Source organism: Tetrao urogallus, assembly GCF_951394365.1.
Source record: "Tetrao urogallus genome assembly, chromosome: Z".
In the NCBI taxonomy this organism is placed as follows: domain Eukaryota; kingdom Metazoa; phylum Chordata; class Aves; order Galliformes; family Phasianidae; genus Tetrao; species Tetrao urogallus.
The window spans coordinates 73,947,389-73,975,231 of NC_136816.1; the positions used below are offsets into that span (position 1 = coordinate 73,947,389).

At 50.7% G+C, this 27,843-nt stretch overlaps 1 protein-coding gene across 1 annotated transcript; it reads right to left on the reverse strand.

Moving 5' to 3' along the window:
• Positions 1–1,247: 1,247 nt before the first annotated feature.
• On the reverse strand, positions 1,248–6,932 carry ZBTB7C (zinc finger and BTB domain containing 7C; the record flags this gene model as incomplete). Its single annotated transcript, XM_079548068.1, has 2 exons — positions 5,737–6,932; positions 1,248–1,860 (listed from the first exon to the last, which is right to left on the reverse strand). Exons 1-2 carry the CDS (start codon positions 6,918–6,920, stop codon positions 1,248–1,250), a joined length of 1,797 nt encoding a protein of 598 aa, XP_079404194.1. The 5' UTR covers positions 6,921–6,932.
• Positions 6,933–27,843: the final 20,911 nt, after the last annotated feature.

Genomic DNA, 27,843 nt, shown 5'->3' on the forward strand with positions numbered 1-27,843 from the left:
CAGTACTCAGCATCTTTGGATATTTTACAATGACTCCAAAATAAACACCCAAAGGAACCAGTCCTCTACAAAACATTGCCGTGTAGGAAGTTGACACAGAGTTAAAAGGAAAAAAGTTTAATGCAGCTTTAAAAGGTTTTCTTTCTTCTTTCCATATGTTTTGCTCCACCGCCCCCATCTGCTTCAGAGCAGAACCGTCCATGGGCAAACCAAGGACTGGATGGAGATGGACGGCGCTCCCCTGGTTCCCTTTCATTTGTTGAAGCAAAGGAAAGGAAAAGCCACAGTTTTTAACATTTAGATCTGAACAAACAAATGGTGAACACAGATTATTTCTACTTGCTGGCAAGTAGACGATGCTGTCTGCAAGAAATCTTCAGTGGCCCCTTCCCCACAAAGCCCCCTTGATGCCAGCAGCAGGAAAATTTGTGCATCGGAATTTTTTCCAACCAGCATTGCAGATTCAGGGACACCCAAGTGTTTTCGTTGAGTTTTGTCATCAACATGTGGGTAGGAATTAGATGGAAAAGTGAATTGAGGACAAACATCTATGGTCAGCAGTGGTGAATTCTCAGTGAGCAATTCCGAATCTTTGGTTTGAAATGATTTCCATTTCAGAATTCCCTTTGTGGTTTGTTTTCCCAAAGCTCCGGATCAAAACATTTCTGATTCTCCCACAAATCTTTCTTCACCTTTTTAAGCAAATGAAGTGAAAATGCTCAAAATGAGGCTTGGTTCTCTGTGTGAAATTGAGAAATGGGAAAAAAAAAAAAAAAAAAAGAAATAAGCAAAATATCCCCTTTTCCACCCAGATTCCGCCTGGGTGATACCAGAGCCGTTTTTTTTTTTTTTTTTTTTTTTTTTTTTGGATGGTTTAGGACTAACCAACCAGGATCCCCTTCAGAACTAGTTTTGTTGCCAGAGTTAGGAATTAACTAAAAAAAAAAACAAACAAAACAACATGAACAACAACAACAACAAAAAAAACCAACCAACTCCCAAAAGTCCTTTTGACCCAAACGGCCAAGGAATGTAACATACCAAACCCAAGTCTGGACAGCTCATGGGTGCCCAGTGTCCCCCAGGCAGAGAGTCCCTGGGATGGCCATGCCCCATGCTAAGGCAAGTGACATTTTGGGAGCGTTGAGGACAACAGCAGCCTTGGACGGGGCCACCGACATCGGGTGACCCAACCCCGAGCGCACGGCGGAGCCTGGCGGGGAGGAAGGCAGCGGCCCCAGCGCGGGCTAGTTGGTGGCCTCAGAGATGGGCGCCACGTGGCCCAGCCCCGCCAGGCCGCTGAACCCCGTGCCCCACGGGTCGGCCAGCGGGAAGAAGGGTTGGGCCGCCAGGTTGTCGCCATGGCCGAGGGCGAAGGCGAAGATGCCCGCGTTCCGCTCCATGTCCAGCTGTGCTCGCCGCAGCAGCTTCCTCTGGGTGTCCTCCAGCTCCTGCAGGCTGAAGGCTGCCTTCGTCCCGCTCAGAAAGCGCTCGGGGCTGGGGCCGGGAAGGCACATGGGAAGGCCGCCTACTTCCTCCACAGCCGGCGGCACCACGAAGGCCTTCTCCACCGGTGGGCCGCTGGGACCGAAGAGCAAACCGGCCGCCCGCCATGCTGCCGGCTTGCGGCCCCGGCGCGGCCGCGCCATCCGGCAGCTCTGCCGCTTGACGTGGCGGTGGAGGTGATCGGAGCGGGTGAAGCTCTTGTAGCAGAACTCACACTGGTAGGGCCGGACGCCCGTGTGGATGCGCATGTGGTTCTTCAGGTCGTAGTTGTGGACGAATTTGGCGTTGCAGTGGATGCACAGGTAGGGCCGCTCTCCCGTGTGCTTCCGCATGTGGATTTTGAGCTTGTCCTGCCTGCAAAAGAAGAGAATTCGGCTTCATTCCTGCACTGCGGCGTTCTGTGGACCAACCCGAAATGGCTCAGGTTGGGAAAAATCCCACAAACCCACCCTGAACAAACTGCAAAAAATTGTAGAAGCATAGAATTGCTTGAGTTGGAAGGGGCCCTTAAAGGTCATCGCATCCGACTCCTTGCAATGAACAGCGACAAGGTCCCTTCAACCCAAAGCATTTCTTTGGTGTTATGCCTCTAAGGAATCTTTAATGGCCTTCCCAAGCCAACCTTCCCATGAATGATCGTTAAAGTCACAGAACCGTAGGGTCACGGTGTTGGAAAGGACCTTTAAAGGCCACCCGATCCCACTGCTCTGCAATGAACCATAACACCCACGGCTCCATCACGGAACAAACTTGGGCGCCTCCGGGAATGAACTTTTCCTGAGAGATGCTCAACACACGCACAGAAACTATCCGGAATAAATTCCACGCGTAGATGACCACATCTGGCCGCTAGGTGTCTCCGCAGCCCGGGTTTGCAGCTGGAGGCTGGCAGCACCGATGGCACCTGCTCACAAAAGGTTTAGACGCAGGGGATGGTGCAGCACCCATCCCCATGGCATCCATCTATACAGCTCACCTGATTTTTAAGGCGGCAAGCAACAACGAAGAGCTACCAGAATATTTTCCCAAGCTGGCAGCCCAGAAGCTATTTATTTATTTACTTATTCTTTATTTTGTGGTTTTTCCTTCTGCACACTGCAAAACTTACAGCTGAGGGACACGGCTGTAATAAGAGAAGCTGGCTACACGTGAACTGAGCCACAGAGGGGTTTCTACATGGGAAGTAAATGTGGGAGAATTCCATTGATTTTGGGAATGCTTTCAGTTCAATCCCTCCAAGACACTGGGAGAGTAGATGGGAGTAATGTCAGCAGTACATAAAGGATATAAGGATGACAGCAGAGGAAAAAACAAGCCCAAATATATTGATGCTGGCAGGCTGAGCTCTCAGAACCCACATTCTGCTGCCTACATACTGATTCCTGCCATTCTGCTATGTTTGGCGAGACGATTCAGTCCTGGCGTCTACATGCAAGCTGATGCTGCTCCATGCACAGGACAGAGCTGACCCAGTACTTGTAGCCATGCTTGTGTCCTTCACCCAGCTGTGACTAGGGGACATAGAGCCCATGGTCTTGGAGCTCTGCTCATCTGCTGGGATGCACATCTGCTTCTGCTTGCCTCAATGGTGCTGCTGAGGTCACCTGGGTGGTGGGGATGGATGGAGGAGGGCAATGGAAGCGCAAGCTGAGTCCATGGCCCCATGCATCACATCTGGGACTACCCTAGGCAGGGCTCCGTGGGTTCTTCAGGCACCAAAGTCTCACCTAAAGGGGCCTGAAAGCCTCTAGGCAGAGATACAGGACTCCATGAAGGATGCAAAGAGGTGTACCTGGCAACAGAGCCACTTGGTCACCACCTGTAAGGAGCAGCCCCAATGCTTTCCCAAGTTTTGCACCTCGTGCAGCACTTTGGAAGGCAGAAGGAAGCGCCTCCTTGGGCCAGAGCCCAAGAGCCAGATGAGAAACTGCCTAAGATGCCATTATTCTGAGATCTTAGTGAAGCTGTATTTCCCCTCAGTCTCCCAAAGTGCTGAAATCAGTTCTCACAAGCAGACAAAGCAGCACAGAAAATTGCAGCCCAAATGGATAGCGTTCAGTGGAGCTGCAGGCAGATGGACACCGGGTCACATAATGGGAAGTGTTGGAAAACGGTAATGAAAAGCAGAGCTCCCAGCTTCACCTATAATAGAATTTAAACCCATGTATGCCATGTTTAACCTCACAGAATCACTGTTCCTAATAAACACACGGCATGCCAAGGCTGTAAATCCTGCATACAGGGTGACCACGGTGGGTGCTCTTCTCAGCTGGGTGCTGCATTTGGGGCAGCTGTGGGGTGCAGTGGAGGATGCTGGATAAAGCAGAGGGAGAAACACATCCTCTCTGTGTGAACATCCTCAGTGCAATTGCATTAGGAGAGCGATGAAGGCTCTGCAAGCTGTCACAGCACGAATAATGTGAGCAAATAACATTAACCTTTCTGTCTGCAATAGTTTCTCCTTGAGCCCTCTGGGGCTGTCCTGTTGGGAAAGCTGAACTTTTTGCACTGTTCTCTATAGGGCTCGAGCAGTGCACCACAGCAAACCAGAACCTGAGCAGTCGTTGCTGAAACAATTAACGAGCCTATTAAGTGAAATCCTGAGGGCAGATGGCCCTGCGAGAGGGGAGTGGAAGAGGCAGACCCTGAATGTGAAGACCCACAAAGTGATGGTGATTGCATCCAGTGGGGAGTTTGGGGGAGCCCCAGCCAAAAACCTCATTTTCTGTATCTCTATATAATTCTGCTCCTGCACAGTTCCACAAGTGCAGAAAGGATGCACAGGAGAGATTCATCCAGAAAACCAACCCACAGTACTCCTCCTCCATGTCACTGACCCAGCCCTTCTATCACAGCTTGGACCACAGGTCAGGATACCCAAACTCTCCTCTGAGCCTTCCTAGACATTTTCACAGTGCTGACATCACTCTGTGTCTCAGTTTCCCGATCCATAGCCAACGATACAGCTGTCATTCCTATCAGATTTGGGGAGCTGTGCACTATAGCCTCCAGATTATCCCCATTATGGGAATGGTGTCAATGCATCGTAACGCAGAGGCTGCCATGTTGATGGAAAGGAGCATGGAAACTTATTATTTCCCTGGGAAATAGGTTTCCCAGGGAACCTGCTTTGGCAGGGGGGTTGGACTCGATGATCTCTGGAGGTCCCTTCCAGCCCCTACAATTCTGTGATTCTGTGATTCTGTGATTTTTGGGAGTGTGGAAAAATAGTTTTGCTCATCATCTACATCAATTCTGCTCAAATGTTATCACAGAGTCAAGAGAAGAAAAGGGGCTGAACATGAAGCACCCCAGGGACCCAGCCATTGTCACCATCTCTGCTTTGCCCACTGTGAGTATTATTGTCCTCTGGCTCAGCCTAATGGGGCTCACAGCCAGGAGCTGAAGCACCATCCCCCTGTCAGAAAGCTTTATTATTATTATGGTAAAGATTGTACTCATTAGATATTAATTATACCCAGCAAGAGCAGGTCCAGGAATCTATTTGTCTCTGCTCCACAGTTAAATGTGCCCAGGCTTTCAGAGCAAGATGCAGCATGACATGGGCATAGCTCTACTGGAGCCTGCTCCAGTTTTTCACTTCTGAAGCTCTGCTGAGTGCAGAGAAGTGCAGTGGTGCCTCTCTGTGAGCAGCCTGGCTTTAGGGCCGGTCTCACCCAATGTGAACTACCCAATTTCATGTAGGTTGATGCAGAGGTGCCGATGGCAGAGGCAACGAATCCAACCCTTGCAAACCAAAATGTAATCTTAGGACTGATCCAGCCTCAGAAAGCACAGACACTGTCATGATCAAACAACTGCAATTTGATTGGTGCCTACAGCATCACCCAAATGATGCACAAACCCAAACTAATGACTTCCCTAGTGTCCTTCCCACTCAACGCACCTCCCAGCGTGGTAGGGATGAAGCTCTCTTGGCTCTCTGGCCACAAGCTGCCATTTTTTTCCAGCTCCCTCTTTTCCCATTGTGCTAAATGACGAGGAGATTGAAAATATCCCACTGGTTCCTCAAGTTTTGTCCTGTGAGCAGCTATGATCTACAGCTCACCGAAATGGGTGAGTTCATTTTCTTTCTCTCCCTCTTCTCCCTCCCTCTTTCTCAAAGGGTCGGGGACCAGGCCCTGCTCTCTCTGCTATGTTTCTGGGGACAAAAGGGACAAACAGCTCCAGAGCCAGCCCCCCTCTCCCCTCAGCACGCCGGGTGCACACCTGGTAAAGCGGACTTCACAGATATTGCACATATACGGCTTCTCCCCTGTGTGGGTCCTCATGTGCCGGGGCAGCTTCCCAGCCCCCATGATGACTTTGTTGCAGATGGGACACTGCTGGGATGCCTTGGGCTTTATCTTCCTCTCTTCCTCCAGGGGCCACGGAGGAAAAACTCCTGCGAACTGAGTAGCGCTGAGGAAATTGAGATAAGCGCTGTAGTCGGTCTCTGCCTTAATGTGCCCTAAGGGAGCTGCTGGGGTGTTGGTAAACATGTCCTTGAAGAAGTCATTAGGGAAAGGAGGCGGAGGCAGCTCTTCCTTCTCCTCCTCTTCCTTGATCTTCCTCTTATTGATCACCAGATCCAAGGGGCCATTGTCTATCTGCGGCTCTTCGAGTTGGGGAAAGCTGCTAAAATCACCATTCCACAGATGGGGGAAGAAGGGAGGGGCAAAAGGAGAGAGGGCTGGCCTCCTTTCTGGGATGTTTGCCTTGGGGTACAAGTTTTCCCTCAGCAAGGACTCGATGGAAAAGTCTCGTATCACGCCCAAGTGCCCAGAGGAGTTGTTGGCCGGGTAGTGATTCGGAAAGTCTTTAGGTGCTTCGCTGAACGCTTCTTCAGTAAGATCAGACTTGGAAGGACTTTGGTGACAGCTTACTTCTTGGCCATCAGTCAGGTTCTCCTGATTGACAAAATCTTCCACTTCTTCTTCCTCCTCCTCCTCTTCCTCCTCATCTTCATCTTCGTCTTCGTCGTCATCTTCGTCCTCTTTGTCGTCTTCCTCCTCCTCCCCTCTGCTGGGCTCCATGATTTCCAGGCAGACGTTAATGATGCACTGGATCTCCAGCATCTTGGCAGCGCTGAGGATGTGCTTGACGTTGGAAGTGGTGATGGTGAGGGTTGAGGTGTAGGCAAACTCGAGGATGGCAGAAAGTGCTTCAGGCTTGACAAAGTCAATCTCGTAAACATAGGGCTGGTCAGTTAAAGTGCCGGTAGTGAAGAGTTTTTTGAAGTACTTGCTGCAGGCAGCAAGGACAGAGCGATGGGTCCGGTACTCCTGGTCCTGGACGATGAGGATGACATCGCAGAGGAGACCATCGTGTCGCTGTTCATTTAGGCCACATAGGACCTCGCTGCTGTGGTTTGGGAAGGGGATCCCAATAAGATCTTCAATGCCATTGGCCATATTCTCATTTAGTGCCCTAGGATGGGACAGAACACAGACAGCAGGACATGAACTGGGGTTTTCCAATCGGTAACACCCAAACGACACTCCCTCCCCATAGTGTCCTCCTCCCCACTGCCCCACTCACACCTCCTGCTTCCACTTTTGTCTCTGCATCACCTTTAAACCCTTCCACATCCTCTGGGATTTAATTCTGCTTCCCTCTCCCTTACTTCCTCTGTCTCCTTCCTCCTCGGTCCCCACCCTCTCCACCTTTCATAACCACCGCATGCTCCTCTTGCACACCCTTCCCCCAGGAACTTTGTGCAACAAGTCCCTCCCCATCGTGCTTCCTCCACATCCTCCCACAGCCAACATCTTTCCAGGCACACACACTGGATCTGCTGTGTGGGGAAAGGGTGATGCTGCATTGCTTCACACTGCTGAGTGTTGGCACCTACACCTCCAAAACGGGACTGCGCAGGGAGTGCCCTCCCATCCACACAATGCTTTGGGGACTGACTTCACCCCGGAGCTGTGATTGCTCCAGTCCCGTCCTTGGACTCATTGGCACAGGACCAGGTGCCACAGGTCTGGAGGTTGAGGCCAAGGATTGAAGATGCAGCTTTGCATCCCCCAGCCTGAGCATCAGCTCCGTGCTAATTATGGCTGTTGTCTGAAACAAATCGATTCATTACAGCATGCTGGGATTCACCGTGTTAACCAGCTACTCCAGCTCCATAGAAAATCTCTTTTTTAACTGCCCATAAACGAAAGCAAATCTGATGTGTTCTCCAAGGCGAGTGCATGATCATAAACAGTCCCTGAGCCAGGAAGGAGGAGACACCTTCCTTCTTAGGATATCCTAAAATGAGACATGGTCAGCGAGCACAGTGGGGATGGGCTATGGCTGGGCTTGGGGACCTTAGAGATCTTCTCCAACCTTAAGGATTCCATGATGAAAACAGTAAGAGAAATTAAATGTCTGTTGCATTCTTGGTCATTTTCATTTTTGTTTGGAAGAAGAATTAGCACGAAAAGGTTGTCACACAAAGAAATGCATCATGTCAGTCTATGTTAATTGTAAATCGCCAGATCATGCTCTGAGTGCAGAAGATACCAAAAACAAGACATCAGACAACCCTGACAATTGTTTGCAGAGGTATCCTTGCTTCTCCCCAGACGCTTGGGTCCATCCTCTCCAATTCAGGCATCATCAGCAAGAGAGCAAGCAAACTGGAACTGGAAGATGGGGGAACACTGCTATGACTCCCCGTGTTAACAGGAATTGGAAAGGGCAGCCGTTGTGCCTACACATGGTCAGTGGGCACAGTGGGGATGGGCTGAGGTTCAACTTAGTGATCTTAGAGGTTATTTCCAAGCTTCATGATTCTGCAACGCTGTGCTTCTGAAAAAACGCACAGCTCGCGCTGGTGTAAATGGGCTCATTTTCCTTTGTTTTCCCCTCCTGGTCCTCTCGTGATGTGGTTCTGTTAAGCGAAGCACTCAGGAAAGCCAATAACTTCACAGGATGCCAGAAAATTGAAGGTGATTTTATCTTGTCTGGATAGTTTGGGGGTGGGTAGGAAGCAAGACAAGCAACCCTGGCAATTTGTTTACATACATTTGCAGAGAGGGCAATTTTCCCCTTGGGCACTCAGGCTGAGAAGTGTCCTTGTGGTTCCCACGCCTGGGGAAGGACAACTGGGCTGGGTGGGAGCAGAGCCTTCCTCCAGCTTCCTCCTCTGCCTCCTCCCAAGCACAGGGTGGGGTCCTTAGAAATCCCAGGCACAGAACCAGCATCCACAGCCCCAGTGTCTGAGGACACATGTGACTCCCCCATACGAATCCTGAACCAACCTCACGGAGTTACAAAGAAAATCCCACTCATAAGATAAACTTAGGAAGGAGAAAAGGTGAAGGGCACCTAACGTAGTCGTGTTCTGAGGATGACATCCAGGCTGAGGATGACATCTTGAACGCTGCATTTATGGGAATGCTTCTAACTCCTTCACTTCTTCCACATGAAAAAAGAAAAAAAGCCCATTTTCTCATGTAAGGGTCCTGCAAGATGCTACTGTCAGGTTGGAGTTTTTCTCCAAAGAGTGGCCAGGCACTGGCATAAGATAAACAGGGAGGTGTTAGAGTTCCTGTCCCTGGAAGTGTTGCAGAACCTTGGAGATGTGGCACTTGGTCAGTGGGCATGGTGGAGGTGGGCTGGGGTTGAGCTTGGGGATCTCAGAGGTCTTTTCCAACCTTGTGATTCTATATTGGTCACGCTTCCGTCGTGTAGGAGCAGGCACATGGAGCTACTTGGAAAATAATGCCCACATTTGAAAGAAATGCCCCAATCTGAAAGAACAGCCACCCGAAATGCAACCATCACATTCCTCATGGAGCACAGCATCCTCAATGTTCAGTCCCTGCAGGCAGAAGCTCTGTATCTGAATAATCCAACCATCCAGCAAAACATCCCAGTGGGTTCTGGACCCACATTCAGGGCACTGAGCATCCTGGTCACCTCAGAACCATCCAGCAAAGCATCCCAAAAGGATATGGACCACACTTAGTGTGCTGAGTGTGCCAGCCACCCCATCCAGCTGCAGGTGAGGCAGCCAGCAGGATCCAAGCTGCTCTGCTTATCCCCATTCCTTTTCCATGCCAACTCCTGTGTCTGTGGTGCTCAGCACTCAAGGGACTGACACTTTGGCTCTGCTGCTTCTTTTCCTTCCCGCTGCTCTTTCCCAATCCCTGCAGCCAGGGTGGGCTGGCTGCTCTCCCTCCTCCATCCACCAGCCCCACACATACAGCCCTTTTTGCCCCGGGGTTTATTTGCACCTCCCTAATGAAGCAATTAAGATGTGCATGTGAGATTACCCTCATCTGTCAAAACAGAACAGCTCCTTTCTGTCAGGTACGGCTGATTTGCACAGCTCCAGACTGGGGATGTTCTGCATCAACAGGGATGCTCCCACGCTACTGCTGCCTTGGAAAGGTTCTTTCCCCCCTTCCCATCACTTATCCACCAGCAGGGAATGGGGGGACGGCGGTGGACAACTCTCCCAGCACAGACCCACTCGCCCCATCCTCAGAGGCTCAGAGTGAGTGCTGGGATCACGTTGAAGGGCTGGAGGATGTGAAAACCAAGAAGGCAAGTATTTCCCTAAGCACGCCTCCCCGCTGAACATCTTGTCTCTGGCACAAGGTGTGATTAACCACCCGCCTTCGCACCCAGCGCTTCTCCCTGCGGCTGGAAGGTGGGGCTTCACCTCCATCGCTCCGCCCCGGTGCTGAGCACCTACTGCTGCCTCCCTGCAGGGGAATCATTGGATTTCTCATGGGGATGATGGACGGCAGGCCCAGGGGTGCGGTGGGAGGGGAGCAGTTGAACGGAAATATTGCCAGCTGACGGGGAGCGGCGTTGCCTCTGGGACAAATCCTGCCCTGGGACAGCGAGGCTGAGCCAGGAAAATGGCTCATAATAGGATTCTCCACCCCAAACTAAGCACTCCCTTCCCCCACTCCAAAAAAAAAAAAAAAAAAAAAAAAAAAGGTGCTTTTGCTTAGATCTAGGCAAGGTAGACAAGGGCAGAGGTTTCCAAGGTGATGCTTTTGTGTGAGGAAGGATGCAAACAGGGTCATCCTGACGAGGAGGATGCTCAGAGCGAGGAGGGGAAGGGGCACTGTGGGCTGCTGCTGGGAAGGGGGACGGGGTTTGGAGGCAGAAATAACGCTTCAGGGATTGAGATCACATGGGTGGATTCTAGCATGGTAGCTCTCCAATACTAATCGGATTTTCCAAGTATCAACACTTGGAATGAAATCCTTGGGCACACCAGGATTTACCCTTATTAACAGCTGCCATCTCCTTGGCACGCTGAGCCTGCAGGGACCCTACACACACTACTTAGTATCTTGGGATACTGGGATACATATCACTTGGGATACTCCAACCTCAGTGATTTCATGATTCATCCAAAAGCAAAATTCACGTGAAGTCCCATCAGGGAATCCAAAGTAAAAGGGGTTGGAGAACCCCTTCCAGCCCATCAGTCCTGGCAGCGTCGTAATTTAGCACTTCTCTGTTTTAGTAACAGCCATTCTTTCCCATTTCCAGAACCCATACAGAAAATAAGAGTCAGACTTGATGACCTTCTGTAGGATCTGGTTGCCATCAGCTGCAACAGCCCCAGACACATGGGGGACATAAGTCAGACTGTGAGATTTCTGGTTATTTCTGCTAGCACCATCCTCAAACCGGCCTGAAAGCCCCAGCATCCCCACACTGGCACCAAGGTCCCACCCCAACCTGAGCACCACTTCACATCCAGCTCCTGGGCTCCAGGACAAAGCTTGGGGTTTGAATACTCAGTGGATCTCAGGTTGCACCCAGCAGCCCCACACACTGTGGGACCAATGCAACGTGGATGCTGAAAACATTTTTGGGATCCCAGATAAAAGCAAACAGGAGCTCTGGCAAGAACAGAGCTCAGCTCACTGCTTCCTATAATTGAAGGACTGTGTTTTTTCTTTCTGGCTTCTTGAAATTACCCAGCACGCTTTCCAGTTTTAGAGTTCATATAAATCTCCAAAATCAGGAGCTGTGGGTCGCTGTGGGCAGCAGCTGGATTAAAACCGAATGCCATATTACGGAGCCATCTCTTGTGCTGAGCAGGTTTTGGCAAACAGGGATCCTAGTGATAAACGAGCCTGAGCAGGCAAATAAACATAATTACTGGAGCTGTACGGAAGGCACAGCCCTGCTCTGGATGGTGCTTTGAGGGCTGCACCAACTCACAGGGCTGGGGTGAACGAATTAACCTCGGTGTGGGAAAAGCTATGGGAGCGAGCATGGGGTGGTTGCATCCAACATGGATGCATGGTTTCTGTTGGAAGAGACCTTAAAGTCATTCTGATCCAACTCATGACCCCCATCATAGGATCACAGCATGGTTTGGGTTGGAAGGGACCTTAAAGCCCATCTAATTCCAAACCCTACCACAGGCAGGAACTCCTCTCACCAGATCAGGTTGCCCAAAAACCCATCCAACCAACTTTGAACTTCCAAGGATGGGGCATCCACAACTCCTTTGGGCAACTGATTCCAGTCCTTGCTGCCTTCGTTGTCAAACGTTTCTTCTTTTTAATGAAACAGCTTCCTGGGTAATGAGGCTGGGGCTGGTTGGAGGCTAGAGTGCCCTGCATCCCTTTTGCTCCCCTCTGCTGGCTTTTGGGACATGCTGCATTGCTGGAGGTGCTCAAGCCCAGCAAGGATCCTTTCTGCAGGGCTCTACTCGAGCCCTGGTGCTCACCTGTGCACACCTGGGTGTTCAGAACACTTCTGAGCGTGGCGTCACCAAAACAGCACACGATCCAGGTGTCTGCACATCTCCACTTCCTCTGCCAGCGGGGTGTAGATATGCATGTACACACGCGCACCTACAGGTCTGCATGCACATAAATCCTCTGAGGGGAGCAAAGCACATCAAGCATAACGCAGCCGACTTTCCATTCATCCCGTGCAACCACTCCACTCAAATGGGAACTCACTCATCCCATGCAAAAATAATAATAATAATAATCCCAAAGGAGAGAAAATAAGAGAGAACAGGAGGAAAATCCTCACGTGTCCCACCAGGGTGAACCCTGAGTCATTCAACCAGGTTCTTCAGCACCTCTACAGTGCCTGGTTGGGGTCTCATGGAGTGAGTGATGGTGATGGTGGCATTTTAGCCCGTGTGTTTTTGGCTGCTCTCCTCCATCCCCACCTTGATGCCACCTCCAGTGTGTATGGCCTCAAAAAAAGCAAAAAAAAAACCCACATTTCCTCCCATTCTGAGCTCTCCTGGGCTCACCCTGGGGCAGCCCCTCCATTCCTCGCCACAGCCAGAAAGAGGAAAAGGAATTACAACAACAACAACGATGAAAAAAAGAAATACTCCACACACACACACAAAAAAGGCTCCCATTGAGCGGCGCACGCATTGGGTGGGTTTGCTTCCTGACAAAAAACACGATGGAAAATGTGCCCGACTCAACCATGGAAAACTGGTTTGGCTGCTGGCTTTCCGGGTGGACAGATTGCAATGGACTGGGCAAGGCGCCGGGCACAGCCTTACTGCAATAAATACACCCATAGAGCTGGGAGGGTCCAGCCGGGGGTCCCAAACAAGCTGAGGAAAAGAGAGGGAAGCCTTGGGAGCCGCTCCCTGTTTTCTTCCCCATCCCGAGAGAGAAATGCCAAAGCAAGGGCTCGGGGAGTATAAATAAAAGGGTCGGAGCACACGGAATGAGAAGCAGATGTGCGTGGTGCTGCTGCCCGCCTGAGTCACGAGGGGGTGGGGATGGGGGGGCGGGGGGAATCGCTATTTTGGTGCTGGGTGTGGGGCGCAGGAACGCAGCGAGGAGCGGAGCCGCAGCGGCGCTGGAGCGGGATGGGGCCGGCTGGCAGCAGGTATGGGCAGGCTCCAGCGTGGAGATTGACGGCTTCACCTCACGCGGGGGAAGGGGGGGGGGGGATTTTCCTCCGAAAACATGATTTTTCCTGCTTCACTTCTAATTGCTGTCGAAGCCCTTAGCTCTAAGTGTACGGATGTTCCCGGTACGGCCAGTGCAGAGCAGCTCCCACAGGAACACGCAGCGGAGAGCAGAAGTGGCTTTGCACAGATTCGTTCCTGCAAGGTGCCTCTGCAGAGCAGCAATGCAGCCTGCAGGAACTCTGCTCGGTTCTCTGCCTCAGGAGCAGAATCACAGAATCACAGAATCATGGAATCACAGAATCGTGGAGGTTGGAGAAGGACCCCAGGGTTCCCAAAGCCCAACTCCACCCCACCATGCCCACATCCTTCAGTGCCACATCTCCACAGTTCTGGAACACCTCCAGGGATGGGGAATCCACCATCTATCTCCCTGTGCAGACTGTGCCAGCGCCTAATCACTCTGGAGAAGAAATTGCTCCCAATATCCAACTTGAACCTCCCCTGGTACAATTTAAAGCCATAACCTCAAATAGGGTCCTGGCTTCAGCCTATGCTCCCATGGCCAACCCCACCATGGGGCAAAAACTTCATAGCATTGTGTGGTGAAGCACCCAGCCCCATACAGCAGACCCCCTAAAAGATGCCAGTGCCTTCCCACAGTAATTTAACCCGGGATAATTTGGGCCAGTTTGACGGCTTCAGCACCACCTCTAACTTAACTCTTAAGCATGATCGTCTTGTTGATGTGGTCCTACCCTTGTGGCTATTTCTCAGCCTACCCTGTCATACTGTCACCTTCCCAAAAGAGAATGCCTACAAAGCTGATGGCAAACCCCAAAGCAAAAAGGAGAGAACATCTTTGGGATGAAATCCACCCCGTTTCTATCCTATCTATAGTGAGTATATCTATATGAGTGTCCTCCCAATCACACTCAATCCCTTCCAACCCAACCATTCCATGGTTCTGTGATCTTCAAGGTCCCTTCCAACCCAACCGTTCTATGATTCTGTGATCTTCAGGGTCGCTTCTAGCCAAACCATGCTATGGCTTTGTGATCTTCAAGGTGGCTTCTAACCAAACCATTCTACGGCTCCGTGATCTTCAAGGTCCCTTCCAACCCAACCATTTTGTGACCATTTTCCTGCAGAGCCACACTTCTCTACATCACTCTTCCTGCCCACGTGAATCTCTGAGGCACACAGATCCCCAACCCCAGAGCTGAATATTTGCAAAGCAAACATGAATCTGCCGCAAGGACAGATGGGGAAGGAGACAGTGCTTTCATCCAGTCTTCTGCTATGTGAACCCAGCAGCTAATGAGCTCTCTGAAGACCAGAGGTAACAGATGAGCATAACCTCACCGTGTGGCCAGGCACTGCATATCCAAAGACAGCTTCCTGTCTGCAGGGGACAATATGATCCATCTCTCAAGATATGGAGCAATTTAACTACAGATCAGGGGTCACATTCAGACCTTATTTGTGTCTCAGCTCCTCCTGCAAGCAGAGCCCCTGGTTTCCTGGTACCAACCTGCTGGAAAGCTGAAAAGCAGCTGAATTAATTGTCCTGGTCCTGTAGATGTGTGCGTGTCAGCAAGGCCCAGAATGGTGAATGCAGCCACAGCCAGTGGGAAACACAGGGTTTAACCTGGAAAAAAAAGCAGAAGAAAAGATCTGTTAGACAGCTTGAGCACATGGAGAAACAGCAGGCAGTCAATAGGGTTAATTGTTCAGCTGGTTCCTGGAGATGGGGGGGTACAGGATGCTCTCCCCCAAAAAGAAGGGAGATCAGGAGAAAAAGCTCTGATCTGCAAAGAGAGCTCTGCCCCACAAAGAGAGCTGCTCTTGCCTATTTGCTTTGGCTGCCCTGGACTCCGGGCAGCTTCCAGCTGGGACCCAGAATTGCTGATGGTGTTTGGAGTCCATCTGCACCCTCCCATGACGTGAGGAGGCATTCGGGATGATGGGCAGGGATCTTTTTGTTTTTTTCCCCCTAACAACTATATTTACTGCTCCATTTTGAACTCGCCATGCTGTCATTACGATGTCAGCCTAAATTACACGCGTGGTAACTGTGGCATCAACGCATGCACGAGTTCACAAAGGCTTTACAAGGAAACATTTCCCAGGGACACTGCAGATGCTCACGTGCCTGGACTCAAAGGAGAAGTCCAGAGGAGACTTTGGATTAAAGGGCACTGCCTGCAGCCAGCACTTGGCTGCTGGGCCTCAACAGATGAATTTTATGCTTTGGTTGGGCTTTACTGGGGTAAACATGTTCTTACTTCAACTGGTGTAACCATGCACCGAATCCAGGGATTTTCAGTGATGCTACTCTGGGTCTGCAGCACTGTAAAGACGAATTCCAGGATAGTTTCCTGCATAGAAATGCGGGATAGTTTTGCAGCCAGATCACAAGTGAGCAGGTCCAGGTGTGCAAGCTGCAGCATGAAGACGTTGGCATGGGATTTACTGACAACTCCTGGCTTACAGGAGAGCTGGGTTGGGGACATAGCACCATCCTGGGAGGTGTCCAAGGCCATGGATGGGGCCTGGGCAGCCTGAGCAGGTGGGGAGTACCCAGCTTGTAACAGGGATGGGGCTGGAGGGGGGCTTTGGGGCCCCTTTCAACCCAACCATTCTATGGCCCTGTGATCTTCAAGGTCCTTTCCAACCCAACCATTCTATGGCCCTGTGATCTTCAAGTTCCTTTCCAACCCAACCATTCTATGGCCCTGTGATCTCCAAGGTCCCTTCCAATCCAACCATTCTATGGTTCTGTGTTTCCCTATCATTTCTCCACCCGTGTTTTGCATTTCACTGCTCAGATATGTCAGTCTCCACTTAAATGTATTGTTCTCTATAAGGGAGTTAAAAGGCCACAGTAAAACAAGACACCTGGAAGTCTACCTCTTCATCCACTCATCCATCCTCTCATCTCTGCCTAATACACATTATGTTGTTCCATGAATGCCCCCCATTAGCACATCGATTTATTCTCCCCATTTGCCCCATGAAACTCATCAAAATGTTCCCAAATACCTTACATTTCATGTTGTGTTTTATTTTATTCTATTTTTTTTTACCTTGCATTTTTATGTGTATGCACCTATCTCCATTAGTCTCATGGGCAGGGAGGGACCCAGCACCTCACCAGCACTGCACTTCAAAGCAGCACACCGGCATCAAACAGGAGCCGGGGCTTTCCTCACCCAAGCTGGCACTTCAGCAATGTTTGCAGTTGCACTCACAGCAAGTCCTGACCACTGCCTCTGTTTGCAAAGCCCGCCCTGAGGCCAGTGCCAGGCGTTGGGAGCATTGCTGGCATTCCTGGGGAGCAGAGGGGTGATCTCCCCCTTGCAGAGGGCATCACCATGGAGCTGCTGCATGTTGCAAGCTACAGCACTTTGTAAGCCCCAGCACCCCACCAAGCCTTATGGAAGCATGCTGCATAGGAAAACATATGATCCAGTGCAACATCTTCTGTGGCATGCACACCAATTGCGTGCATCAGAGAATAATTTCACAGCACTGTCTTTCCTTCCATTTATTTTAAGGAACAGAGTGTGGTTTCCTCTTGCTGCATTTCTCATATGACGCTTTAAAAATAAAACCTGAACCAATGTCAAACCAAACATCTTCTTGCCCCAAAAATAAACAAAAAAGAGTTGCTTTTATGGCTAAGCCGTCAGGAAGGAGAACACACGTCCCTCTGTGGCCGCGCTCACCCAGCGAAAAAACAAAACAGCCTGAGTTTGGCATTGGCTGGCAGTTTTTGGCAGTGACTTGCAGAGATGTGCAGGGATTGGCAGAGATGTGCAGGGATTGGCAGTGCCTTGCAGTGATGTGCAGTGATGGGCAGCCCATCCCTTCTGCTGCTTCTCGGAAACGCACACTGCCCCAAGCACGGCACGCTCAGATTTACGCACAGAGCTGGGCAACCTTAACAGCAGCAGAGCAGGAGCATAAATCTGCAGCCAGCTTCAGTCCTCAGTATTTTGAGTGCCGCAGCATAAGAATGAGGCTCCGTGGCAAAAATAGGGCCGTGTCCTTCTGCACAAGGAGGGAGTTCCGAGCGCGCAGCTATCAGTAACCATCCGAGCCATTTGCCTGTGACAGCCTTAGGAGAGCACAGAGGAGACCCCGGGGGTCACTTAGGAGATGGGAAGGATGCTTTGCTCTCCTGCCCATCCAAAAGGCGCACGGATGGTGCGGATCCCCTGGACACGTATAATTATGAGGAGCCTGCAATGAGAAACTGCTGTGAATGGCCAGCCCTAAAAGAGACAACTCCTGCCATAAAGCAGAATGGGAGGAGAAAAGGAAAACGGCCGTGTTCTGCCCTGCTTTGCTACACAGGCAGACGGGACCGGTATTTCTCCCCTGAAACTTTAATGGGGAGAACATGATTCTGCTGCAAGTGTGTTTTATATGCCTGGTGATTAAAGAGGAAGGCAAGAACGGAATTTATAGAATTGTGGAATACGGAGGACAGCTTGCTGGCTGCAGTGCTCCTTTATTTTCCAGTGATTCCTTTTCTTTCTTCTTCTTCTTTTTGCTTCTAGGCTTGTGAGAAGGTGATGGATGGGCAGTGGTGGGTGGAGGCAGAACTCCTTTTGTGCTCACAGGGCAGTGCTGCATCACAGCCCGCAGTGGCTGCACAGAAAGAGGTGTGCAGTGCATCCTCGTATTCCCTGCGGTGCTCCCTTGCTTTGCAGCCATCTCAGCCCCCCATCCCCTGCAGGCATTGCTATGGAACTGACCGCTCCGGGGCACATTAAACACCTTGTCACAGTCATGTGCTTTTCAGGGTCACCCGCTCTTCTTTCTGCCTCAATAGAAGGAAGGTCTCTTGACGTGAAATTATCCGGACTGTTATTTTTTGTCACCTCAGGGCCAATCTGACAAACTCATCTCTCTGCGGAGGCTGTCAGCAGTAGTGTCACTGGTACCGCTGGTTCCTGCGACGTGGAATTGTGCCCACCAAGACTTGGACCAAACTCAGTGCCCGTTTCATGTCAGTCACCAACCAGCCCGCACTTGGCAAAAAATGCAAGCCCATCTCAGCTATGCTGCATGACTTATGGCTGTGGGCCATTTTCCTCCCAGCCTCCGAGCATCCTCGATGTTAAATCTTGCTCTTCTTTCGCTCGGCTTTGCCATGACAACACAATCACTTGGCTCCCCGTGCCACATGCTCTTTATCAGGGATGTGTCAGTGGAAAAATGAACTCTGCAGCCTGGCAAGATCAGCCAAAGGAGAGCAGTTCTCCATCAGACCAAGCGCTCTTGCCCTTTTTTAGCTCATATTCACACTATGGGAGGAATCTGAGTCCTTGTGAAATCACTGTGACTACTTACCTGCATTGGGGGTTATACCCATATTCTGCCCTCCGAGGGAACAGGCAATCAGAAATTTCCTTGCTTGGATAAATGCTGGGTGAGAGTTGTGTTTAGCCTCTCCTGCCACTCTCCTGCCTACTTATTCCCATGTAAGGTTGTGCACGTGTACACACCTTTACTCAGAGCTGGATCTGCTCTCTGGAAAGAAGACTGGAGTAGATGTGGCACCTGAGGACATGGTCACAGGGCATGGTGAGAATGGGTTGGGGTCGGATTTGGGGATCTTAGTGGTCTTTTCCAATCTTAATGATTCTGTGACTCTATGGTCTTAAGACTGCTCGTCCCACCGATGTGTTCCCATCCACCCACAGTGATATGGAAACCCATTTTCTGATCTCACAAAACTATAGCTCTGCAGCAATTTTTATATCACAAAGTTCATAGAACCATAGCACAATGTTGGGGTTGGAAGGGAACCCAAAGATCGTAGAGCAATAGAATGGTGGGGCTGGAAGGGAACCCAAAGATCGTAGAGCAATAGAATGGTGGGGCTGGAAGGGAACCCAAAGACTGTAGAGCAATAGAATGGTGGGGCTGGAAGGGAACCCAAAGACTGTAGAGCAATAGAATGGTGGGGCTGGAAGAGCCCTCAAAGCTCATCCAGTTCTAACCCCTGATGCAGGCTGGTTGCCGACAACTTGGCTCCAGATCCCACCTGAAGGATGTTTTTTCATTGACCGAAACGTCTCTATTAAAAAATAGCATTTTAGATGCTGGTGGGATGCTAGCACACTCCCTCCTACTGGATGTACCTCCCCAACCACCAACTATGCGAACAGCATGGGGCTGATAGAGAAGACATTGGAGTTTGTAGGAAGGGAGAAGCAGTTACAAACAGTTTGCAAGCCTTCCCATGATGTGGTTCAGCCCAGGAAGGTCACTCAATGATTATAGGGTTAGTGCTATGGGTGGAGTCCTTGTGCTGTCCAAGCAGAGGGAGGGAGCTCATCCCCTGCTGAACGCAGCGAGTGTGCTGTTACACTTGGCCAGGCAGAGGGCGAAGGTTCCCTCCTTTCCCATTTCCCAAGGGGAGGGAGGAAAGAGCAACTTGAGGATGGAAAGCCTGGGTAAGAGGATAGCTGGTGGAAATGGGTGGGAGAGGCCAGATCGCCCCCAAGAGCTTCAAACACATGAACAGTGATGCGGAGCAGGATGGGAAGAGAAGGAAGCAGGAGGGAGATTATGGGAGTGCAGCAAGGAGGGGAGAGGGGAGGGGAAATTACGTAGGGCCGCCAAGGTCAAAGAAATCAACTTCGAAAGGATTCCTTACAGACATAAAGCCAGCGTCTTCATATTCAGTTATTTAGTTTTCACACAAATCTAAGTAATATATGGGTTGTTTTCTTTTTTCCACTGCCTCAGTGTTGGGCATCTGTCATAGAGCATGTTTAATTAAAAACAAAGGGAGGGTTGATGCAAACCAATTGGGTTCCATGTGCAAGTCAGACTTGTGCTGGAATGAAACTCCTCCACCCGTGAGACAATAGACAATTTGTCTAATAAACCGACCAAATGGACCCAAATGCCAGCGAGTTTAATGTCATCAAAACTCCGTGTTGGACTAAAACATATTTTGCTGAATTATTTCCTCAGCTGTACTTAAGGAAGTGAAAGCTAAGCACAAAGCTGAAGGAGCCAGCTCTCAAATCCAGGGTGTCCAACCTATCAGCAAGGCCAACAGATGTGATAAGCCACGGCAAGCTGATGTTGGGAAAATGCTTCCCAACAGGAAGCTTGGAGCTGCACTGTGAGCTCTACAATGAGTTCCAGCTCATTAAACACCAGGCTTCAGTAAAGTACTATGGTGGGTCACATCTCAACACAGGCAGAATGGGTTGGGGAATCACTGAGGACCCAAGAGAACATTTCTTGGAGGAGAATAGAAATTCGGCTCTCACCTTTCTCTTTGCTTTAGATTTCAGCTGCCTCCTCCCCGCCCCGAACACCACTTCCTTTCACTCCATGCACTTTTTATCCCTAGCCCCCCATGGGAGCAGGTCCTTGCTCCTCTGACTACGTGGGTAAGAGCAGAAGCACACGAAAGCCCTCAGGATGGGGAAATTGTTATTGAAAAAGGGAAAAAGGAGGCAAGATCCACCTGGAAACACACAGCTGAGCACCACAGGAGGGAAACCAGAACCCAAGGGATGCATTAAGGACCGTGTAAAGGGTCAGGAGCGGAGCAAAGAGCAGAAACTGTGTCCTCTGTCCCCGATCCCAAGCATTTAGTACTTCCCTCCGTTCGGCTTTAACCTTACAAGTTCCCTTAACCTTCTCCTGGCAGCTTCCTAATGGGCACATAAATCTCTGGAGAGTATCTTAAATTCCTTTTTATCACAGAGTGTATCGGTCTGATAATAAGATCAGCCTTCAGACTCCCCATTAAGTCACAGAAGGTGTGGTCATCAGTCATGCTTCTCCCAGGCTTAATTGCCAGACAGACACTTTAAGTGGAAAGTCCACCTAATGAGCCCAATCATTAAAACATCCCCGGTTCCTATCTGAGATGGAAAATCATATTACCCTAATAAGGGGGCTGCGTCATTGCCCCCCTAGTCAATCATGTGGCGTGAGGAAGGTGAGACTTCTCTCTGAGTTGGCCTTGGATGTGTCATTTAAACACAGCCTCTACTTCAGGCAAGAAAAAGTAGTAACACCCTTCTTGGAATGAGAACAGAGTGGTGGGAGAGGAGAGGAGACCCAGAGGTGTGCAAAGGACACGGACATGGTGGGTGCTCCCTGCCAGGTGGAGGTGATGGATGAGCCACCATAGTCCTGCTCAGGTAGAGAAGGTGCGACTGTGATGTGCTTACAGAAAGCAGTGGGACAGTTCTGTCCCAAGAAGTTTGCAAGAAAAGTCTCCATTAGAGAAACGATGGGTTCCAACATGGATGGGTATAGGGGCTGGTGAAATGAGAAGCCAAGGCAGACGGGTGGATCGGCACAGACACCAAGTGCAAAATTCAGAGAGCCCCGTGAAAGTCCTTACGTGGGGCAAACCATCCCAAAGTCCCTAAGAAAGAATTCACGCTGTTAGTAATCCTCTTCCATCCCCTTCAAGTCCGGGTGCAAAGCGACCGCACTGACTTTGGGAAGCAACGATGGCACGTTCCCATCCATGTGTCCCCATCTTTGCACTTCACATCCATTGTGGGAAGATCTGAGCTCCTCTTGGGTCAAACCAGCACCTGTCCCAGTTGTCTCCAACCACGCCACCTGCCCTTGCCTTGGTGCCAAAGGCCTCTCACTGCAGGATGGAGAAGGTGCCAGGATTGATGGGATGTCCCATTCCTGGAGGTGCCCAAGGCCAGGCTGGATGGGACTTTGGGCAACCCAGTGCTTATGGCAGGGGTTTGGAACTGGGTGGGCTTTAAAGCCTCTCCAAACCAAGTGACAGAACCATCAATAGAACCACGAAGGTCGGAAAAGACCTCTGAAATCACTGAGTCCAGCTGTAATCATTCTACGTCGCGATGATCGATCCTGCGGTCCTGCGATGATTGATGTGCTCCCCATGCAAAGCTCCACAGGGGCAGCAGGGCTGGCGGGACATCCAACATCAAGCTGCAACCATGCTGGGTGCTCAGAGAGCAGATCTATCCCAATAAAAACAAAGAAGCACGGAAGGGCGTGTTGCTTTTGGGTAATAATACATCTTAAACTGCACGGTGAGGCCAAGGCAGCACCGCACCCTGAGCCGCCCGAAGGGTGTGGGCATTATACAATGATTTGCCCACACCCAGCACCTCCGATGACAATTAGCACCCGGCAGTAAATCCTGCATCTCCAACCAGGAAACGCACACCAAAAAAAAAAGAAAAAAAAAAAAAAAAAAAGATCCCAATGATGTGTCCCAACATGAACACCACTTTGGGCAGATCTGCACCGTCTTGACACACGGAGCTTTTTGTTGCTGTTGTTTGTTTTTTGGTTGGTCGGGGTTTTTTTTGGCCCCTGGAAGGAGCCAAGGTAAAGCCAATGGTGGTTGCGTTGTAAATTCCAGTTAGGAGTGGGTTTCTGAGTTTTCATCATTTAAGAAGAATACGAGACAGAGACGGTGCAAAAGACTAAATGTATAATTACATTCTGATAACTACAAAGTCATGCGGAGTACTTTATAGATAATAAAATGACAAGATCTCATCACGCCCAAGTTTATTTTCATAGCTGTAAATCCACTTCTGCCCAAGTCGACGGGAAGAGATTTTACTATTGAGTAATAATGGAAGCAAAATAACACTTATTAAAGGGAAATGGGAACAAGAACTCATCTGATGTTGAAAGACAACAGAGAAAAGCAGTTTGTTATTAAGAAATAGCAGAAACAACTCTGAGATACTGGCAGCAAGATTAACAGAGATGCCATTTTTCTCCTCAGCCACAATGCAGCGATGCTCATCGAAATGGGAATTAAAGACACAGTGCCGGGCTGCACCTCCAGGCACCAGCACAGATGAGGAGAAGGATAAAAAGAACCATTGGCGCAGGCTGCCCAGGGAGGTGCTCAAGAACCGTGCAGATGTGGCACACGGGGACGTGGTCAGTGGGCATGGTGAGAAGGGGTTGGGGTTGGGGATCTTGGAGGTCTTTTCCAACCTCAATGATTCCGTGATTCTGTAAAGGTGAGGAAATAAATACCCACTGTTTGCTGATGGTAGCTGGGAGCATCTTCAGATGATACTGGGGTTTTTTACAGAGTGAGGCACAAGATTTATTATTATTTTTATGATGATGACTACCACTAATTGCAGTGACCATTTACTCTTTGCCCAGCAGCTACGAGCAGGATGCTCATTGCTTCACAAGCACTGTGCAAACAAGAGAGAAGAGAAGGAGCAGCCTGTCTCCAAACACACGCTCAAAATAAACAGTAGGAGAAAACAAAGATTATCTGGTTTGCACAGATGAGGAACAGAGATACTGTGCGCCTCGCCTTGGGCCATGTAGGAAGCCCATGGCAGAGCCAACATTTGGAGTCAGCTCTTCCAAATCCCAGTGCCACCTTGCCTGGAGGATAAGTGGGAGCAGGCTCTCTGCCTGGGGCTCGGCTGTGTGCTGGGGCTGGGAGCCCTGCTGGGAGACAGAGATGGTGGCCACCACGTGCTGGTCCCTGACTGCTCCACGGCGACGCTGGCATCAGCACCAAAGCCAGAATCATATAATCATAGGATCATGAAGGTTGAAAAAGCTCTCTGAGATCCCCAAGCCCAACCCACCCCACCATGCCCACTGACCACGTCCCCAAGTGCCACATCTCCACCACCGAACACCTCCAGGGATGGGAACTCCCCCACCTCCCGGGGCGGCCAGTGCCACTGCATCACCGCCCTTTGAAAAAATAAATTGATCCTAATATCCAACCTGAACCCCTCCTCCCTCTGCACCGGGACGCAGCAAATCCCCCAAAAGATCGGGACTGGCAGGGCTCAGCTGGCAGCAGGAGCGAAAGCAGGAGGATTCTGGCCCCGAGGAAAGTGGGATCCCAGGGTTTGTGGGATCCCAGCAGGAACTGGAAAATGGGAGAAGCCAGCAGCTCGATGCTTCCAGCAGCGAGAGGGGAAGGGAAGGGTTTGTGGGCAATGAGGAATGCTCCACAAAGGTACCGCCAGCAGCAAAACCGGGGCTTTTCCAAACACAAACAGTTCGGGGAAGCAGAGAGACGGAGCGCCGGCTAAAAATACGCAGCGCCGAGTAAAAAGAATTCGAGGAGCCCGAAAGGAAGAGCGAAAAGCAAATTGCAGGGAATTGTTCAGCAGACAATGAAGGCTCCTCGCATGCCCTGCAACAGGCGGATGGCAGCGGGGGAAGCAGCCCAACAAACGGCGTCGGCGGAGGGGGACGGAGAAATTCAGGCGGTTTGCTCTGTGGTTATTTTCCCCTGCCTTTGCAGAAGACAAAGGGGAGGTGCAGCTCCCGAAGACAGCGATTGTATTTCACCCCGCGGTCGGGGAGGCTGCAGATAGAGGCGAGAAACGGTCCTAAAAAAGATTAGAGCTCTTACGGCAGGGCAAAATACTGTATCCAGACAACACACTCGAGTTTTAATGACAGCAGGGACAGAATGCAGTGAAGCACTGTCTGCTGCCTTTAGGAAACTGAAAACTTAATTTGAAACAGCACAGGCTGGAGCGCGGCTCTTCGCACAGGAGAGGCTCTATTCCTGCCCTTCAAGCATCACTTTTTATTCTTGACGTATATTTTCCATCCAGCGCTTCTCCACGACACCATCCATCCATCACAGTGAGAGTCGTGAGGAGCCGAGGGCACGCGGTGCTCAGGTGAGCAATGCCCCAAGGCACGGTGCTGTATGCACAGCCAGCACCATGGGGAGCCAGACCCCACAAGCGCCTCCCATCAACCCCATACGCATTCCCCATGGCCCCCAGACTGCATATGCATCCCCCATGAGCCTCAGACCACGTGCACAATTCTCATTAACCCCAGACTCCATATGCATCCCCCTGAACTCAGACCCCATGTGCATCCCCCCATCAACCCCAGGTCCCATAAAAACCGGACTTTTTCTACCGCTAGGCATGAAGACAGAGAGAAGCCCACAAGCAGTGTTGTGAAACAGGGTGTGATATTTCACCCTGGGGTCAGCCCAGCTCCAGGAAAGCTTTGCAGTGCTGTGGGTAGGTGCCTTTGAGCATCTTCCTTGCTCTAATGGATTTCTTCCCATTGCATCCCTCTGTCACGCTCTATGTTTGCAGATCCCCAGCTGAGGGATAAGGAAGCAAAGTGCTTTTCTGCGGGTGCACGGAGAAGCAAAACCCCTGGCTTCCCCAAATCCCCATTTCAAGCCCATCCACATTCCTCCTCCCCCCATTGTGCAACACCCAACAAACTGATTCCCACTGGGCACGACTGAACTGGTTTTGTACTGGGAGCAGTAGGGACCGTTGTGGCCTCACTCAAACCTTGACCCTCTTTGGGTCTGGACCTCTTTGGGGTCCTCCTGCCCCCAGCCTGGCCCCAGGTGCTGCTGGAGGAATAACCCCGGGGGCTGCGTTGCAGGGCATGGGGATAATTGCAGGGAACTGCAGCTGTAATTGCTCTCGTGCCATTCTGCAGCAAGGTTTCCCATGCTATTATCCCTGTAATCATAGAAACCAACTGTAGCTTTGTGCAGACAGCACTGCCAGCCCTGAAATTATGTGCTCTCCCCGAGGCTCCCCTTGGCCAAGGAGGCAGGGATGTGCTGCAGGAAGATGTCTGCAGAGCATCTGCAAAACCCTGGGCTCACTGACACCCAGGGGCAGGGTCCCAGTGCTCCTACCCTAGGGGCAGCAAACCTCACACAGTGCTTTCAGCCCTGGGTAAAAGGGATTAGGCTCAGCCGTTCCCCACACTGGAGCAGGGAGGTGAGATTGCTCTGTTAACTTATTCGTCCTGAGCTTCTCCTCGTTGATATGGTCAGGGGAGCAGGAGCTGAGCACATGGGATTTGAGGCTGGGAATGAGGGGGAGCACCTTGGCATGAGGTGTGGGTCTGTGAGACTGCTTGTGTGCCTCCCAGAACGCAGTGGGTAATGCAGAGAATGGGATCTGTTTTGCTGTGTTTGTTCCTTAATGCATGTGAGCAGGTCAGGTTTATGAAAGTCTTCAGGATCACTGAATATCAAAGTTGGAATTTCCAAAACATTGACAAGGTTTAGATGGGAAATTCTCTACTGACCTTATCACTGCTCCAAAAGCTCAGGTCAGAGGAGACGAGGAGGGGACCTGAGCCCTCCTTGTGTCCCCACGGGGCCCCAAGCTGTGCAGATGACACCATACTGGGCCTGACACTTCCGTCACAATGGACACAGGGGAGGGCCAGGTTGGATATTAGGAACAATTTCTTCTCCCAGGAGTGGTGATGCAGTGGCACAGCTGCCCAGGGATGTGGGGAAGTCCCCGTTCCTGGAGGTGTTCCAGAGCTGTGGATACGTGGCACTTGGGGACGTGGTCAGTGGGCATGGTAAGGGTGGTTGGGGCTGGGGCTGGGCTTAGGGATCCTGGAGATCTTCTCCAACCCTAATGATTCTATAGCTCTATTTAAGATCATGGTCACTGGGCATGGTGGGGATGGATTGAGGTTGGGCTTGGAGATCATGGAGGTCATCTCCAACCTTAATGATTCTATGACCCTATGGCCTCCTACAGTAATGAATTTAACCAGCAGTGTTGTTGATGCTCTTGGAGCACATGTGAGCGACAGAGAGCGATCACCCCATGCTGTTTCCAAGCTTCCCCGTTTTTCTTTACTTCTTCTTCCCCCAGATTCTAATGGTTTCCATTTCAATGATAATTTTGACCTGCATTTCCACAAGCCTACAGCCTTGCAACCAATTCCTCATGCAATCAAGGCAGCACAGACGTGCTAGGAGAGGTGCAGATGGTTCTTCTTCTCCCGCAACTCAAAACTTTCCAGGTTGCAGATGTCAAGAGCACATCCCTTCCATATGGCATATGTCTCTCTGGGAAGATGAGAGCAGCCTGAGGAGACCTGGGTGCCTCCTACATTTCCCAGCTCCTCACCACTCCTCTCTGAAAGCCTAGTGTTGTTAAGCAGCAAGGGAAGAGATGGAAAATAAATAATACATAAATGCCAAAGAGTGTTGCCAAGGCCACCTCCAGGATGGATGGGTATCGATGCCACTCTGATGCCTCTCAGAGCAAGGCTAGACACTGCATTGGTTCAGAGTAATGCATCAGGGAACCCTGCAGGTGTCAGAAGCTGTTATTGCTGTGATTCACCCCTGTGAAATCTGCACTGGTCTCGCTGCTGATTTTGGTTGTAGTGGGCTTGATACAGGTACAGGAAATAAATCGTTATCACTGTTCTTTCTACGTTTAAGTCATAGTGATGTGGGATGTGACCCCAACACTCTGCAGAAGTCAAGGAGCAGAGCCTTCCCAGCCTAAAGACATCTCACCAGCTGGCTTGCAACTGCCTTTGGAGCACTTCAGGTTGCCCAGAGAAGCGTGGGTGCTCCATCCCTGGGGGTGCCCAAGGCCATGGATGGGGCCTTGGGTGAACTGAGCTGGTGAGCGGCACCCAAACCACAGCAAAGGTAC